At 36.6% G+C, this 19,777-nt stretch overlaps 1 protein-coding gene across 1 annotated transcript in view; it reads right to left on the bottom strand.

The window, feature by feature from the left end:
- DROSHA (drosha ribonuclease III) overlaps window positions 1–19,777 on the bottom strand; it is a 126,502-nt gene that overhangs the window by 64,297 nt on the left and 42,428 nt on the right. Inside the window, exons 15-18 of the mRNA XM_039256408.1 lie at window positions 18,763–18,837; window positions 9,163–9,332; window positions 1,872–1,996; window positions 144–243 (exon numbers count right to left, since the gene is read on the bottom strand). Coding sequence (XP_039112339.1) covers window positions 144–243; window positions 1,872–1,996; window positions 9,163–9,332; window positions 18,763–18,837 — 470 coding nt within the window. The remainder of the gene's footprint in view (window positions 1–143; window positions 244–1,871; window positions 1,997–9,162; window positions 9,333–18,762; window positions 18,838–19,777) is intronic.

Raw genomic sequence — 19,777 nt, 5'->3', positions numbered from 1 at the left:
AAGATGGAAAAAAAATCAATCTGTATACTATCGTGAGGAAAGAAAAGTATGATTTTTTTAAGTGTTTTTCCATCTTATTCTAGAAGTATGGTGTAATGCAATAATCTTGAAGTAAATTTCAGAGAACAAGATTTGATACCAACCTCCCTTTGTGCCAGCTTCTGTTTGTCAGTTTGTTTAACTTTGGGACTATTTGCTAGAAGGTGGCGAAGTTTCACATAACTTTTCCACAGTTTCTGGTACCTAAGGAAAAGGACAGACAGACATCTCAGACAAGGAGAAGGAGAATCTGAAGTGCAATAAAACCAGTTGTTCTAATAGGCCTGCTGAATCATAAATTACATTCTTTTGGAGATCCTTAATGGTAACAAACCTCCATTCTAAGAAATGATATTATGTGGGGCGCTGGGGCAGGATGACCAAGAGTCATCTGGAACCTATTAATTAAGTTCATTATTAAAAGTTTGTGTTGAAAATGAGGTGTCACTATATGCATGAATCTCTCTGGAAAGAATTCCAAAGAAACATAAAAACCAACAGAAACATGTATCGTTTCTCATCATTATCTACTTTATTTAATGTGTACTTTCTGAGGTTGTTGAAAGAAAGACTCCTTACTTAACAAGGATACTGTCGCTCTCTGAACTGCCTACACTGAAAGTAAAAGTTGGAGAATATTAGAAAAGAGAATCCCATCTGTGCCAATACCCAAGCTATACCGCTGTCTCCATTTCTCCACTGGAGAGGGAAAAAGACAAAGGGTGTGCACCAATTTGTATTTACCATGACAAAAATAAGCTTATTTGTTGCAGCCAAATATGGGATAAGCTGGCTCAGTGTAAAGGATCCTGTTTAAGCATCCTGGGAATGAAGAGAAATGCGGTCCTTAGCAGCACACAGTCCTGCCATCGAGAGTCCACGACAGCCTATCACATTCTACTAACGTTTTTGACAAGAAGGGACTTTCAAAGAATTTTCTGTCATATTCAAACTGCTCCTTTCTTGGCCTTAGCTGGGTCTCTCCTTTTTGGTAACAACTTTTTTAGAGAATGGAGGAAAGAAAGAAGTACTTACACAGTGCCTGGTTCACTGCTTCATACTTTTATCCAAAGGGGGGAAAAAAAGAACAAAACCCTTTAGCCTCTTCTAATGTATCAGCCAGAATTGTATTTATGAATTGAAAATCTCCCATGCCCTTTTCTCCCATTATGAATCCTTAAAAAAAAAAATTAAGTCAGGAAACTGTTTGTTTGTTGGTTGGTTTAACGAGGTAGGAAATCCAAACACTTCTGAAGAATATAATGGTACTACTTCCATTCCCACACATCCTCAGCTTTTCCCAGAAAAACACTAACAAGCCAGTTGGAAAAACTCAAATGTGGAAAGTAACATGGATTCTAGAGCCAGAAGTCATGCCTTCTCCTAAGAACACAACCTTTGACTTTGCATGGGATCCTGAGCTCTTATTAAAATGCCTCCCAAAATAGAACTCTGCATAGATCCAGCAGTGCTAGGAACCAACATGGTGTTACTTTCCTCTAGAGTGCACTGAAAAAGTAAATAATAAAAACAATAAATATTATAATAATGAAAAAGGAAAAATTTCTTAAGGGTTAAAAATATATGGGGCTCATGTTGACCAAAACTGCCAAGGATAATCACTGAATAATAATTACTACAGTCAAATCAATAGAGAAAGTAATTCAGGTGCTATCAAAACATGTTTCATTCAGTAACCTAAATTTGGAAACATGGCTCATTTCAAGTCTTAATTTTTAGAAAGAAAGCATCCACTAAAGGGTATTCCTCTGCTAATTCAGCTGTTAGTAGAAGGTGAAATTGGCTATGACAAACACTGAGAAATATCTTACTGTGGATCTCCTGCATAACTCAACTGTGCAGGGCGTATCCCAAAGTGGACGATAATCGGGAAAGTAATCACATCAGGGTTGAACTGTTCACGATCCAGTTGATCAATGCGGACAGAGCTAGGTTTCTAGAGAGAAAAATCAAAGCCATTTATTCCCGTAAGAAGTCTTTCAGTATTGACTTTAACCTAAGTAAGGAAGAAATTAATCGGGTTTTTTTCTGGGGAAGCCTCATCCCCCAAGGGAAAATGTCATTTAAAACACTTTAATCATAGCAGCTATTCTATATAAAAACTATAATGTCATCCCTGTAAATGAGTCTATGCCACTTGGCATAATGAACAATGAGTCTGTCCTTTTTTACAGTCCACATAGAAACCTTTAAAAATTAAACTTTTAAAAGGACACCCAGTCAGATATCACTTTTCCTTAACCTCTCCAAAGACACAGGGGAAATATTCCACATTACAAGGAAGAAATGTGCTGGCTTATTCTGTTTCATTTCACATACCAAATGAATGGCTTACTTCTACTCAGGATGCACAGATGCCTCTATATACTTTTTTCCATGAGTTCTCTATGTACCTTGTTTTTTTCCTTTCGTTTAAATTGGAGTATAATTCATATAAAAACATTATACTGGTTTCAGATGTAGGACATAATAATTCAGTATTTGTATACACTGTGAAATGAACAAATGTCACCATACAAAGCTACAAAATTTTTTCTTATGATAAGAACCTTCAAGATCTTTTCTTGGCAACTCTCAAATATGCAACACAGTATTATTGACTTATAGTCATTATGCTGTACACTACATCCCCATGACTCATATTTTATAATTGAAAGTGTATGATCTCTTGATTCACTTCACTCATTTTGCCCACTCCCCTTCCTTTCTGGCAACCACCAATCTGTTCTCTTTTTCTAAGTTTGGATTTACTTTGTCCATTCATTTTGTCTTTTAGATTTCACACATATGTGAAATCATACAGTTTTGTCTTTTTCTGTGAATTATTTCACTTAGGGTAATACTATTGTGGTCCATCCATGTTGTCACAAATGGTAAGATTTCATTCTTTTTTATGGCTGAGCACTACTCCATTGTGTGTGTGTGTGTGTGTGTGTTCTTTATCCATTGATGAACATTTCAATTTTTTCCATATCTTGACTACTGTAAATAATATTGCTATGAACATAGAGGCGCATCTCTTTTTGAATTCGTGTTTTTGTTTTCTTCAAATAAATATCCAGAAGTGGAACTGATGGGTCATATGGTAGTTATATTTTCAATTTTTTGAGGAACCTCCATACTGTTCTACACAGTGGCTGCACCAATTTAACACTCCCAACAGTATACAAGGATTTCTTTTTACCCACATCCTTACCAACACTGGTTATTTCTTGTTGTTTTGATAATAGCCATTTTGAAAAGTACAAGGCGATAACTTGCCTTTGATTTGCATTTTCCTAAAGATTGATTAGTGATGTTGAGCATCTTTCATATGCCTGTTGGCCATTTATATCTTCTTTGGAAAAATGTCTATTCAGATCCTCTGTCCATTTTTAATCAGATTATTTGGGTTTTTTAGTTATTGAACTGTGTGAGTTCTTTATAGATTTTGGATATTAACTAACCCCTTATTGGATATCTGATCTGCAAATATCTTCTCCCATTCAGTAGGTGGACTTTCCATTTTGTTGATGATTTCCTTTACAATCCAGAAGGTTTTTTCAGTCTGATGTAGCTCCATTTGTTTACTTTTGCCTTTGTTTGCCTTTGTAGTCTGGTACAAAAAAAAATCACCGCCCAGACCAATGCCAGTGAGCTTCCATCTATGTTTTCTCTTGTTAAGTTTTATGGTTTCAGATCTTATATTCAAGTCTTCAATTCGTTTTGGGTTAATTTTTGTGTATGACAAATGTAGTAGTCCAATTTCATTCTTTCACATGTGGCTGTCCTGTTTTCTCAACACCAGTTATTGAAGAGACTTCCTTTCCCCATTGTATATTCTTGCCTTTGTCATAAATTAATTTACCATATCTGCCAGAGTTTATTTCCAGGCTCTCTATTCTTTTCCACTGATCAATGTGTCAGTTTTTCTTTTTGCTAGTGCCATACTGTTTGATTACTATAGGCCTGTCATACAGTTTGAAATCAGGGAACATAATGCTTCCAGCTCTGTTCTGTCTTAAGACTGCTTTGGCTAGTCAAGATCTTTTGTGATTCCATACAAATTTTAGGATTATTTACCCTATATCTGTGAAAAATGCCATTAGAATTTTGATAGGGGTTGCACTGAATCCTTGGGTTGCTTTGAGTAATATGGACATCTTAATAATATTAATTCCAGTCCATGAGCACAGAATACCTTTTCATTTGTGTCTTCAATTTCTTTCATGTTTTATGGTATTCAAAATATAGGCCTTTTACCTCCTAGTTTAAATTTACTCCTGGGTATCTTATTCTTTTGATGTAATTAAATGGGACTGTTATCTTACTTTCTCTTTCTGAGAGTCTGCTATTAATATACAAAAATGCAACAGATTTTTATGCATTGATTTTTTTTACCCTGCAACTACACTGAGTTCATTTACTAGTTCTAGCAGTTTTTTGGTGGAACCTTAAAGATTCTCTCTATATAAAGTCATATCATATACAAATAGTGACAGTTTTACTTCCTCCCTTACAGTCTGGATGCCCTGTATCTCTTTTTCCCACCTCACTGCCCCGGCTAGGACCCCCACTGTATGTTGAATAAAAGTGAGCATCCTCGTCCTACTCTTCATCTTATGTGTTCCTTTAATTCTATACCTTTAAAATAGAAGGTACGGTGGTACAAAAAACAAATGATTAGGCTTCTGATTATGTCCATGGAGAACATATTCTTATTTTAAAAGAAGCCTCATTTGTTTTTTAATCTAATACAGAAAGAAGGGAACAGGTGGTTCCTTCTTCAGTTAATAAAATATGGCTTGTAAAATACCTTTCTTTCATCCTAAAAGCAGAAGTCCGTTCAAAGATGGTAAAAGCCATTATATAACCTCCTTGCTTATATCCAACTCTCACAGCAGTCCCTAATTAGACACTAAATTCTTTGACTCAGCTGCTTTAGAGTCAAATGCTACAGAGCTAATCCACATGGAGGCCAATAAGCTTCATTCTGCCATAAAGCAATGCCCACAGTCAGAGTTTGGTTGGTGGCCTGGTCTGTCCACGGCAGAGGGATTTCAATGGTAAAACTGGGAAAACATCCAGCAACTGAAATAAGCTGGTTACCCCACCCACAACTGTAGCCCCAGTCAGCCACCTGACAAATCCAAGTAAGTGACAAAGGAAATAGACCTGTGTAAATTCATACATATTACTTTACACTTAAGTTTTAAAAGAATATTTAAATGTCAATTAACAATCAAAAGTTCACTAGTATCTGGAAAAGTTGACTTCTGCTCTCAAAATTAATAAACTGGAGAAGATTTTCTAGACACAGGCAAACAAATATAAAATTATTTAAATGCCCATCAGCAATAGCATCATGTTATTTATCTCTAAGAACTGTTACCAAGATTTTGTCTATCTCAGCAGCAGGGTACAGTTTTAAAAGAGGAATTGCACAACTAAAAATGCTAGTGAATTATTCATGTTTTCGTGATTTTAAACACCATGCTATGGCATCAACCAAGGAAATAGTGATTTAAAATATCTATAGCATCTCTAAATTTATAGAGGGGCAAGATGAAATAAGTTCTAGACTTTGGCCACACCCTACAATATCCATCATATCAGCTTTGAGGAAGAATAAAAAAACGTTCTTGCTAATGACCAAAGTATTCCCTGGCAGAGGCAAAGTGCCTCGGGAGGGAGATTAATTCTTTTAAGTTCTGCAGCAACAAAGTACTTAATGTTACCATAATGGCTTGAAAAATTTAATAAATTCTCCAATATTCTTACCATTGGGTAATCTTTCAAAGCAAGTACTGCAGAGGATAAAATGTGGTACCACGTCTACTCTGTCTGCTCTATTCGCAAAAGATATAATGAAAGAATATTTCCATGATACTGAGTTTCAGAATATTTCCCTCCTTTAAACATATTCTTATTAATTTTAACATGTCCCCAAGTCTGGCACCCAAACTTATCTTTCTTAATTTATTTCTGATTGCTTTCTAACATAAACCTTTCATCCTGATTAATCTGGTTTCATTATCTTCAAAACAGGCCATTTATCCTCCCAAGTATATTCATTTAATCATGTCAATAAGTTCTACAATTTCTCCATTCCTTGAAGACCTCACTGTACCGTTCATGAGGGATCCCTGGCAGCCTGGTCCAGGGATCCCATCTGAAATTACAGGCCTTCCTCACTGGCTTTTCTACTGACAAGTCCACTGATTCAACAATCATCACAGATTCCTTTCATATGGATATGCCATGAGTTTGTGCCTGGGCAAATGACATATATAATCTATATACTTCACTAACAGCTAGCTCAAATAGTAGTCCCCCAACAAAGGAGCTAAATGATAATCATGGCAATGGAGTAAATATCCTTACCTTAATGCCTTTGGCTCAAAAACAAACAACGGATGAGTCAGAAAAGCACTGTGGGATTTTTTTTTTTTTTTTTAAACTAGAGATCCTTGGACCCCATTACTTGAAGTATATATAGGGTGGGGACAGTCAGGGCATTCTCACATTTTCAAAAGCTCTCTAACAGATTCTAGGACTTCAGGAAATGCTAACCATTCTGTAGAAGGAAGCGCCAGGGTGAAAATGTTCCCACAGTGCACTACAGATCACAGGACTCTTCAAGCAGACCCACCAAGACAAAAAGGTGTGTTTCCCACCACACCTACCCATCCTCTGACCCCACTATGAAACTGGCAGAAGAAATGTAAATTTATGCAACTATTTAAGAAGGAAAATAAAATTCACACTTAGATTGTCATAATGCTATGGATTGTAGTTTTTAGAGTTACTTTAACAATTATTTATGTGGCAGAACAATGTAATTGTAAAATCTGTATGATCTTTTTTAAGTTTTAAGTAAATTTTATGTTTAAACATATTTTTATTAAACACTTTCACTTTCTAAATTTGTTTGAAATAATCAGTATTAGCTGGAATGTTTGATTTGTAAATAGTAACATTTTGTCTGTGCAGATGTTACTGTCATGCTACAAAAAGTTGATCCAGAGTTTTTATTTTTATGAATCAAAGCTATTAAACAATTTGGCAGCCTTTTACAAACAACAGCTTTGTTTAAATAGATAACTCTGTTTCTTTACATAAAAATATTTTAATTCTCCATTTCTGGAAAACTTTATCCTGATAAGATACCAATATAACTACTTTTTAAAATTTTTTTAATGCTTTTTTATTTATTTCTGAGAGAGAGAGAGACAGACAGACAGACAGCATGAGCAGGGAAGGGTGAGAGAGAGGGAGACACAGAATCCGAAACAGGCTCCAGGCTCTGAGCTGGCCGTCAGCACAGAGCCCAATGCGGGACTTGGACCCACAAACTGTGAGATCACGAACTGAGCCAAAGTCAGACGCTTAAGCTTAACCGACTGAGCTACCCAGGGGCCCCTCGATATGTAACTATTTTATGATTACAGTAACATAGAGAAAAATTTTTAAATCATATAAATATACAAAACAGCATTTTCTTTATGAGAAACCTATTTAACTTTTAACTTTCTGCTCTTAATATTTTCATTTTTACTTCAAAAATTAACTTTAGAAGCTAATTTTTACCAAAAAAAAAAAAAAAGAAAGAAATGGGAAATACTAGTAATAAGTATGGCAAAGGATCAATAAAAAAGGACACATATCACAAAAGAAAATTAGACAAGGGATATAGTAAGAGGCCATTATCAAAAGAAAACATGAAAGGCCAAGACACATTTAAAATATCAAGTTTTGCTAGAAACCAAAATAAATACCAAACAACATAATTTGCCCCCCTGGTAAATTGATAGTATTTTTGTTAAATTAGTACAGTATAACCAATATGAAGAAATGGGCTGTTAATATACTCTTGGTCAAGTGCAAATTTTAAAACCTTTCTAGAAGGCAATTTACAACATGTATCAAAAGCCTTAAAAAACGTGCGTATCTTCAGGGGCACCTGAGTGGCTCAGTGAGTTGAGTAGCCAAGTCTTGGTTTCAGCTCAGGTCGTGATCTCACAGTTTTAGAAGTTTGAATCCCATGTCAGGCTCTGCACTGACAGCACGGAGCCTGCTTGAGATTCTCCCCTTCTGTGTCCCTCCCCTGCTCACATTGTCTCTCTCAAAATAAATAAATAAACAAACACTTTTTTTAAAATGTGCCTATCTTCAACCTAATTTAACTCACAGGACTTTTTCCTAAAAAATTAAATGGACACATAATCAAAGACACATACATATTTATGTATATATGTGTTTATACACACATACACAAATTCAATACAGCACTATTTGTGACAGTGAAAATGTGGAAGCAACCTAGGTATCCAATAATGGGGATAAATTAAATAACTTACGAGACTTTTCAAATTATAAAGAAATTTAAAATTATGAAAAAATAATTTTGTGGCTGTTGTTTCTGGAAGAAGAAGAAAAGAAAAACATCTGAATATTAATATTTAATTGTATGATGCCAATTTTATTTTAAAACAATATGAAAATCTCTAAAGGAGCTAGAAAAGTGCATAGTAACATCTCTAGAAAATGGAAATATGGATAATTTTTATTGTCTTCTTTGGTCTGTTTCTCTATTTTCTTAATTTTCCATAGTAAAGTATATTACTTTTATACTCAGAAAAAAATCAGATGTGAACATATCTAAAAACTTTTAAATTCTCCATAATGGGCAGAATTTACTAATCAGATGAATTTACTACTAAATATGACTATATTTAAATTTTTTTTTATTTACTAAATATTTAAAAGGAAAAATTACTTGGGGCGCCTGGGTGGCTCAGTTAAGCGTCTGATTCTTCATTTCAGCTCAGGTCATGATCTCATGGTTTGTGGACTTGAGCCCCACACTGGGCTCAGTGCTGACAGCGTGGAGGCTGCTGAGGATTCTGTCTCCCTCTCTCTCTGCCCCTCCCCCCCTCTCAAAATAAATAAACATTAAAAAAATAAAATGAAATTTTAAAAAAAGGGAAAATTACTCAAAGGACAAGAATGAATACTTAAAACTTTTAAAATGTTTTGTTATTGTTTTTGTCAACATTCAAACCTGGAAAGAGTCTCAGAAAATGTAATTCAGTCTCAGGACATGTAAGCACCAGAACTTACCGTTCCGGGGTTGGTAACGATCATGCCTTTGCATTCTTCTGCATATTTCTGCCATTCAAGTTCTTCCCACTGAAGCATATTGGCGATCTCCTCTTCGGGAACCAGGGCTTTGCTACACCGTAATAAGTAAAGGAGAATCTGGTGCATGGACAGCACTTCTTTTCCTCCATCTTGAGTGGGAATGGAAAGAGGGAAACATAAGGCTACTCAACAGCCAATCATTAGGCGAATAAGAAAAAACAAGACAATGAGGTTTTCGGAAAAAGAGCATTTATAAAAAAGTAATTTAGAATTTACATTGTTTAACCAGGTGCCAAATAATAAAAAAGCGATTTGTTTCATTGATGAACAGTGCTCATAAACTATCTCATTTACTAAAATGGCAACAACATTATAAATGATAAAAGGCTCCATTTGCGAGGCATGAATATAAAAATAGTGCCTACCTAAATTTAAAACCATCTAGCATAAAGAGCCACAGTTTATAATATACAGAAATATGTTATGTCTTAAATATTTTATCATTTTTTCTAAGGTAACAGATGAAAGCTCTTTAGAAGTGATGTTACTGTCTTAAGGAAATTCTAAGCTTTTATGAGATATTTATGGATGTTTCCAATAAGCTATTGTTGCATTATGGTCTAATTTTTTGGTGCTAATGTGCTGCACCTGCCATGATGAATAGCACTAAAAAGCCTGTACTAATATCATGAAGATCATTACGGAGTTAGTACACGGAAAAAATATCAAGTACTCTGAGGCTTACAGAAGCATATATAACCAAGTACAGAGTATAACAGCAACAAAGGACCTAATTAAAATACCTTGGAAAGAGCCAATTAATCTGGTACTTGATGAACCAAAGGCATTAATATAATATGGCCATTAATTTGGGGTTCACATACTTCTGCCTTCTCTTTGGGCTTAACTTCTTGACCAGTGCATTCAATCAACCACCCTGTATCCCTTTTCTTTGCCCTAATCTTTGCCCAAGGAAGGACAAGAGGTCTGAAGGTATGGAGAACAATGACCACCCTCCCCAGGTCAGGAGATATGCTAGGAACCACAACATAGGGCCAAAACACTTCATGGAGAAACAAGGGGACCAAGATGGTAGGGATAGGTGGGCATAGATGAGAGTGTCCTATTTGTGCTAGAGGGGTTAGTGGTACCCAAGGAATTTGGGGTACTAGAAAAAGAGGATGAAAGATCTTTAATATGAGTTGCTGTGAGATAAAAGCCTGGACAGGATTACACATATGAGAAATAAGAAAGTAAAGATCAAAATTTCTTTTTGATCTGTATTTTTTTTTTTTAATCTCAGATGCTGTTATGGAACTGGACAGAATTGCTCCTACAGAGCTACTACATATGTAGGCGTGAATTCATTCATTAAATACTTGCTTATATTCAATAAGTATTTACTGAGTACCTATTATGCAGCAGGTATTCTTCTAGACCCTGGAAACACAGGGGTGACCTAAACAGCTAAAACCCCTTATATTCCCATATAAGAGACCGTAAAAAACAACTACATGACATATCAGGTCAAGGTGAACATTTTTCTGTAAAGTAGACCAAGTGGGCAAGGGACTACAGCTGTATTTAAAATGGTGGTCAGGAAAGGAGTCTTCAAAGAGATATCACGTGAGCAAAGGCTAGAAAGAAGCAGGGGAGCCCACCATGCGGCAATCTGGGAGAAGAGTGTCTCAGATAGAAAAAACAGCACAAGTGGCTCTGGGAAAGCGGGACAGATGTGTTCTAGGAACTGCAAAGAGGCCACCGTGGATGGAGTGAAGTAAGGAACAGAGTATGAAAGAGGCGGCAGGGAAGTCGGATCTTGCACAGCTTCCACAGAGCACAGTAAGAACTCTGGATTTTATTCCCACAGGGAAGCAGGGTTTTTACCATTATGTGCCAGGCACTATGATGGTCCCCTGTCACAGCCATGGAAAAAACAAACAAAAACACAAGCTCCAAGTCCTCAAGACACATGAAGGCTGAAAATGATTAATCACAACAGTTCCTAGAGGAATCTTTGTAGGTAGCATTCTGAAAACTGAGTTCCCTTAATCAAAGACAGAGTCTCCAGAACAAGAAGAAGAGGGGGAGGAGGGGGAGGGAGGAGGGGGGAAAGGAGGAGGAGGAGGAGGAGAAGTCATAATCATTGTCATCCAAGAAGTGACTAAAATACAATCAACTCATATGAGGACATGTTCTACCTACTGATTTAGATTATTGCTCACGGCAGTGAAACTTTTTTATGCCTCATTATAAAACATCTGCTTTAAATCCAAGAGTCACCTTTGATTAACATACTTCCATTGTTAAGGGCATATTTCTCAGAGTCTGTCTCAAAAAACATTTCAATGTCCTTGCATGTAACATGTCTTCCTCAATCCATGATGTTCCCCTCTTTGTTAAGGAGCCCGGCAAACCATAATGCCTGTTTGTCTCAGCCCCCTGTGGTCTCTACTTCTAGGGGGTCTAGGCAAACAGATGGACAAGAGAACTCTAAAACCAGAAGACGCTGATTTATGGTACATAGGTAAACATACAGAACAGCAGAGAGAAAGGAACCCTGCAGAGACCTGAGAAAACTACCACACTGCCTGGCTTCACTGGGAACCAAGAAAAGAGTAAAATACTACTTGGCTCATAATGTCTACATTTGGTAGTATCCCTAAAGACAACTGTGAGCCTACAAGGATCCGTCAGAAGCCCAGGATGCCATATGAAGGAAGAGAGTGTTGTTCTGTTACAAGGAATAAAATCCCCAAATTTTATTTGGGGAGATCGGTGTACAGTGGAAGGAGCAACTATATGCAACGCCAGGTACACAAAAAAGCACCAGAATCTCCCCTCCCCTAGCAGTTACGGAGGGCTGACTTTTTGGCACCGCAAAGAGAAGTGAACTAGACTAAGTGCTATGAATTTAAAGTGAGAAGACTAAAAAACTAAAAAAGTATTGGAAGAGGGGGAATACCTGAGCCTACAAACAAAGGGCAGGGCTCAATTTAGGAGAATATCTGCAAGATAAAGAAAAAAGGCCACCAAATGCTTATAAGAATGCTTTTACCTAGTTCAGGTGCAAAGCTGCTAATGAGAAAAAAGAGCTTTATAGCAGTGTTGAAACTAGAGCCATTTAAAAACATGCACATCGGTGCAAAGTTGGTAATGCTGAAGGAGAAATTGTAAATCCATGTTGAAACCTGCTAAATATTTTAATTGGCCACTAACACCTAAAAGGATAGGTGTTTACCACTGTGACAAAGCAGAAACTCAGGACAGATAACTGGAGATGAAAGGTTTACCCAGGGGAGCATGAAGGCACTGCTCCAGGTCCAGTACTGGGACACAGTCCTTATGGAAATGTCAGAAAAGGAAGATGAGACCAGGGTCCTGCCAGAGCCTGCGGGGCCAGGGCTGCCTCCCTCTCACCCAGCCCGGTAAAAAAGCCACTCCATAAATACTCGTGGAATGATTTTCTGAAGCAGATAAATAACGTAGCCACTTGCTTGCAAACTGCCCTGAATTTACTAATGTTAATGAATTGGCTCTTTTGGTTTGTCTGCTTTGCTATATGTTTATGTTGGGGATTTATGGAACTATGTCACTGAGGGCTAGGAAGTAATTTCTATCTCATTGGCTGAGATAAATAGGACATGATATAAATGAGAAATGAGAGCGGGTAAGCTAAGGTTAGCAGGAATTCTGCCAGCACTGGGACTGGAGCTGCGACAACGGCTCATTATTCGGGAAGAACTGGAGTTTGTGTTTCAGGGAATGAATCTGGACAGTCATTACCGAACTGACAGACTTTATAAACTGTTACTCAGAGACCCAATTCTCTCAGTTTATATTGCTTGATTATTTATATGGTGGGGGGGGAGGGCAATTTGTTAGGAAATTTGTGTTAAGGATATGCCTGGTTAAGCAAGGTTTTTTCAATGGTGTAATAGTTATTTTAAGAACTATAAAAATACCTTCCTCTTTCCTACATGGAGATGACTGTATAACTGCATTATTATGTTTCCTGTATATTCCTGCTAACATGTCTTCACATAATCTCAACTTTTGAAAATCTGTATTAACAGATATTTTCTAAACTTCCCCCTCAAAAAAATCACTCTCCAAATAGAAAGTTATATTAAGATGCTGTATCAATTGATGTTTTTATCAAATTACACTTGGCTCCCTGGGAATTTTGAGATAGTTCCTCCACTGGCTCTCTCTCTCAGCCGAACCTTGCAAACTGCTTCTCCAGAATGGGGCAATTTCCAAAAATCAATCTGCAAGGTAATAAATAGATTTGCAAAGCTGATTCAGGAATTCTGAGGCTTTACTACAGTGATGATGTAAACAATGACCAGGTTTCCCAGAAGTACAGCCTCCTGTCTGGAGTTATGCCCTGCCCTGGCCCCAGCTAGAGCAAGAAGAAAACCTTTAACTCAAGGAGAGCTCTTATCAATAGTCTGGCTACCAAAGGTAGAAGCAGGGATTGGAAAGAAACAAAAATTTGAGAAAATCCTTAAAATCTCAATAAGGATGCTAGTTACTCTGTGCTCTGACACCTGGTAAACTGTCCTGCATTAAATAATCTTGGTTTAAACTATAAGCTTAATTTTGGATAAATCTGTATGGAGCAAATGAAACAGCTGTCTTCAAAACTGGGTAAACCGGGGAACTAGAGGAAAATCATGACTGATACACATCAATTAGATATAATAAATTGATATAAATGAAAAGTAAATGAGGATGAGACGATCATGAAATACCTGAAATATATGAAAGCTGCTCATTCTCTTAAGAGTACAAGTAAGATGCAAATAGTCACCATGAGATTACATTTGCCTGTCAGATGGACAAACTATAAAAGACATAATATTCAATGTGGAAAAGATATATAGATATATAGAAAAAAGATACTGTTAAAAATGTTGATTAGAACTATATATTATGTCCTCTCTAGAGAACATGTGGACATCTTTCTAGATTTAAAATGTGCATACTATCTTAAACAAATAATTTCACTTCTAGAAATCTAGCTTATAGAAGATGCACAAGACTATTGTCAAAGTATTTTTATGTACTGGAGAAAAGAATAGAGACCTCCAAAATATTTGTCACTAGAGGAACTATCCAAAAAATTAACGTCCATTCATACTATGGAATGCTATGAGGGTGTTAAAGAATAAGGAAATGTATTTTTATAGAGGATGTCTGAAATAGCCAAGTAAAAAAGGCAAGTTGTATAACATATTTAGTGTTATCCCACTTGATAAGAAAAGCATAATTTTCCCTATATGGATTAAAACGAATACAAACTGAACCATTTATATAGTACCTACTCGTCTAGAAGGGGATGTTTTCACATGTCTAGAAGGGGATGTTTACTTTTTTACTTTACACACTTTTGTATTATTTGTGTACACACACACAGTTGAGCCAATAAAGGTAACACTTCAATTATGTGAAGAAAGAATGATTTTTCCAACTGATGGTGCAGGGTCAACTAGATATCCATATTTAAAAAAAGGAAACTCTCATATCAATTAGAAAAACAAATTTTGAGACATATTAGAGATCAAAATTTCTAGAAAATCCAGGAGAGGATCTTGATGACCCTGGGATAGGCAAAGATTTCATAAACAAGGTACAAAAAGCTCTAAGCTTTTTGAGAAATTTATGTATAGACTATATAAAAATTAAGAATTTATGTTCATCAAAAATCACCATTAAGATCGTGAAAAAGCAATCCGCAGAGAAGGTATTAGCAATCTATACCTCTCACAAAAGTCTCATCTATAATCCATATACTATATAAATACCCACAAATAAATGAGATAAAGGCAGACATCACCCAATAGAAAAATAAGCTGAAGACTTAAATAGGCACTTCAAAAGACAATATCCAAATAGTCAATTAATATATAAAATGCTGCTCCATTTCATAAGTCATTAGGGAAATGAAAATTAAAACAATAATGTAATACCTCTGAACACTTAACAAAATGGCTAACTTGAAAAAGAAAGAAAAATGCCAAGTGTTGATGAGAATGCAGAATAACTTCAACGGTCATATACACTACTGGTGAGGAGGGAAAATGGAACAATCATTTTGGGGAACTGTTGGAAATTATCTACAAAGCTTATTATAAACACAACCAAAATTTCCACTCCACTCTTAGGTATATAACCACAATGAGAAAGCACAAATATACACTCACCAAAAGGCATGTACAAGTATAATAATGAACATATGTATGGTATTTGAAAGAGCCAAAAACTGATAAAACCCAAATGTGTCTGTTAATCGCAGATAGGTTAAATACATCTTAGTCATACCATATAATACTATGTGGTAATGAAAATGAACCAACTACAGTTGTCTCAAAAACTCAGTGCAAAAGACAAAAACAAAAAGGAACACACAATTATAGTTTTTATCATTAAAAAACAAGCAAAACTAACATGGTGATTTTTAAGTCAGAACAGGGGCTTCCCTTGAGGAGCTGGGAGGTGACTGCGAAGGGAGTCTTGGATGCTGGTAATCTTGATCTGGGAGCTGAGTACAGTCATATTCACTGTGAAAATTCAATGGAGTCTTATATTTATGATATGGGCATTTTTCAGTGTTTGTGTTATACTTCAAAGGTTTACTTTTTAAAAATACAAGGGGGACCTGGGTGGCTCAGTCGGTTAAGTGTCAGACTTTGGCTCAGGTCATGATCTGAGGGCTCGTGGATTCAAGCCCTATATCAGGCTCTGTGCTGACAGCTCAGAGCCCAGAGCCAGCTTCAGATTCTGTGCCTCCCTCTCTCTCTGCTCCTCCCCCGCTCTCTCTCTCAAAAGTAAACATTAAAAAACTCTTTTTAATGAGACAATACCAAAGAACATTTCAAAGTACATTCACTCTTATTTGTAACAAAATTAACTAAGGCACTATTATGATCAATTAAATAAAGTCAGTAAACAAGTATTTATTGAGTTCCTGCTACGGGCTAAGTAGTGTTAGGACAGACGCTGTTTACTCCGTAGCTTTATGAAGTTATAGGAAGGAAGGAAAAAGAAAGAAATGAAGAAAGGAAGGAGGGAGTGTCCAAAATGTGAAGATAACTAATAATGCATTTTTCATGGCAGCATAAACTCATGCTATTCTTTAGACAAGAAATTTGGTACTATATACCACGTTCTTTAAAAATACCCATCTGCTCAACAAATTAGTAAAAACTAGGATGCAAATCATATACCAGTATGATGACAACTATGTAGAAATAGTCTCTGCACAGACAACAATAAAAATATATTTTAAAATGTTTTTTTATTCATATTTTCTAAAAGATTTTAATGAAATCGTATTGTGGAAAGCAAATCAATCATAATTTGCCACCCAATACCAAAATGCATTTTATACATTAGATATTTCTTTGTATCTTTCAGGGCTTTTTAACATATATATTTTCAAAGACAAGTCCAATGAAAAGGTAAATCCTTTTTAAAAATAAATCAATAGACCTTTTTCTTTATGACAACCTAAATGTTATCCCTACATAGTTATAAGAAACATTTTAAGAAACATTATAAGAGTTCAAATCCCACAAAGTAAATATCTAACATAAGATTTTTCTTTAAGATGATTTTAAAACTGTCCACTTTCTCTTAGAGATCTGTTTAGTTATAAAATGCCTAGAGGCATACAGAGAAAGAAAAGGCTTTCAACAAGCTCACTCTAACACCATTTTCTAATAAGTTTGCTGCTAACGTTCCATTATAAAATCAAAGATGCATTCACATGAAAAGAAAAAAGGACTTCTCAATAAAATAAAACCAGCTGTACAAAGGAGAAAAGCTTTTGAACGCATTTTCCAAATGAAAATTTCCAAAAGAAATAAGCATTAACGGTAATACTGAAAATATGAGTAACACTACTCTAAAATAAAAACAAGCCATTGTGACTGAGGGTCTCAACTGAGGGAAGGGTATCAAGGACAAAACCTTGAGGAAAATCTAAACTAGAATGAGTAGACAAGGAACAAAAGGCACAAAAGACAAATCTGAGAGCTAGGAGGAAAGCAAGAAGAGTTCAGCACACAGAAGAGAGGGTCAAGGGCCCAGGAACCACATCAGGGACGAGACTGAAACTGAAGCATATCCACTCGATGTGATCTTTGGGAGAACAGCTGTAGCACAGCAGCCGCAGGGGCAGGGGACAGGCTTAGATGGGGTAGGGCGACCACGCCAAGCTGGGCTGTGAATGGACCAAGGCGTGACAGGCTCAAACGAAGGTTCTGAGGCCTGGGGAAGCAAGGTCCCAGCACCCAGGAGGACAAGAGGCCTGAGGAGAGCATGAACACAGGGCTGATTTCCTGAAATGGTTGATTTGCAGATAGGGCAGAAAGCTTACACTCTGAAAAGCTCCCAAATTGTAGACCACAAACCTAATGCAGTAGCTAATTGTTTTGTCAGTATCACTGAGTGGCCCATATAAAGAACCAGAAAAGGCAAATCGTCGAATTTATATTTCAGTGGGGGGTGGTGGTTAGCACAAGGGGCTGAGGTCAGTAGATCTGAGAGACAGAAGTCAGAGCACAAGACTGAAGAGAGAAGGCAAAGAAAGGTGGCTGTACACAGGGAGAAAAGGGAAGACAGATTCACGTAGAAGCAAACAGGGCGTGAGAGCTGGAGGAATAGAAAGATGTCACCAGAGGCTGTGATGCCAGAAAGAGATTCTAGGGATGAATTCATTTAGGTGAATATTCTGCAAACAAAAAGGCATCTAAAGATTGCATTGAAAACTTTGCCATTTTTGAAAACACTAGAACACCATAGTGTATAGCTAGACTCCTGAAAAAATGTAAAACTTAAAATACTGCTTTAAAAAAATTAAAGGGGCACCTGGGTGGCTCTGTTGGTTGAGCGTCTGACTCTTGATTTTGGCTCAGGGCATGAACCCAGGATCTTGGGATCAAGCTTCACACTGGGCCCCACACCCAAAAAAAATTAGCTACTGCCTGGGATTCTCTCTCTCCACCCCACCCCCGCCCACTCTGCCCCTCTCCCGCATTCATATTTTCTCTAAAATAAACAATAAATGAAAACTAAAAAGTGACGTATTTACTTAGTGAGAAAATAGCTTTATTTTTTCACTATAAAATGCATAAAAGCACGGGTCAAAAAAATAGGAAAAAAAACACCTAAAACACCAGTACATTAATATACCTATCATTGCAGTAATTGCTTCCTTAGCTATAATCATAGTGCATAGAAAATTTTATACCAATTGTTTTCCAATTAACTATATGCATTTTTTAGAGTCACAGGTTTTCAATATTAATTTTAACACCTGCATGATATTTTATCAAATAGATTTGCAAAATTTATAAATCGCTTGTCCACTACTCCTCTAATTTAGGGCTACCAAATATTACACAGGGGTACAAATCAGAATGTGTAATTTTACATTTCATCCCTGACCTGAGAAGTGGATAATTAACAGTAACAGAGGCAGGAAGTTGTCTGTAAAGACTGAGAAGAGAACGGCAGGCTTATTTTCAGATGCACTATCTCACTGGGTCACTGACAAGCCAAAAGATTTACCTGGAAGAAATCTCACAAAACGTGGCATGAAATGAAATCTTGGGCAGCAGGGAGGACTGTCTTCAAACAAAGGGCCTAAAGCAAACAAGTGAAAAGGAAAGAAAAAATAAATAAAACAGTCTTAGAAAACAAACGCTGAGACTTAATTCCTACAATTTATGATAACCACAAAGAAACACCACCAGAGAAGTAGGAACATAAAAAACACCACCCCTTATTCTCCCCAACAACTCAGTCGATCATGTGGTAACTGCCACAAACACCCAATGAAGACTGCAGTAAGGGAGTCCCGAAAGTCAGAAGGGAATAAAGGCCCCAAGGACATACCTAATACATGACATGTGCAGGAAAACTATTTTTAGAAATCCAAAAATATAAAGACTTGTTATAACTGAACTACTGCATGATATAATATGCTTGTATTTTAATTCTTTTCTACTTTAATCAATATAATTGGGAAGGAAATGGAAAAATACTATTAAAAACTTGGTTTGAAAAGCCATTCATCAGTACACTGTTTTAAAAATAGATAAATCAAGGACTGCTGGACACAGATACTTCCAAAGGAACGAACAATTATCTAAGAACTCAATTTTAGGGGTGCCTGGGTGGCTTACTCGGTTAAGTGGCTGACTTCACCTCAGGTCATGATCTCACAGTCGTTGAGTTTGAGCCCTGTGTTGGGCTCTGTGCTGACAGCTCAGAGCCTAGAGACTGCTTCGGATTCTGTGTCTCCCCCTCTCTCTGCCCCTCTCCCACTTACACTCTGTTTCTGTCACTCAAAAATAAATAAAATGTTAAAAAAGAAAAAAAATTATATAAAGAACTAAATTTTATTTATTTATTTTCTTAAATAGTTTATTGTCAGATTGGTTTCCATGTAACACCCAGTGCTCATCCCAACAAGTGCCCTCCTCCATGCCCATCACCCCCCTTCCCCTATCCCCTACCCCCATCAGCCCTCAGTTTGTTCTCAGCATTCAAGAGTCTCTCATGGTTTGCCTCCTTCCCTCTC

Source organism: Hyaena hyaena, unplaced genomic scaffold, assembly GCF_003009895.1.
Source record: "Hyaena hyaena isolate Hyena2069 unplaced genomic scaffold, ASM300989v1 scaffold_577, whole genome shotgun sequence".
Lineage (NCBI taxonomy): Eukaryota > Metazoa > Chordata > Mammalia > Carnivora > Hyaenidae > Hyaena > Hyaena hyaena.
Note: the sequence above shows the minus strand (reverse complement) of the source record. Positions and strands in the feature narration are given on the sequence as shown.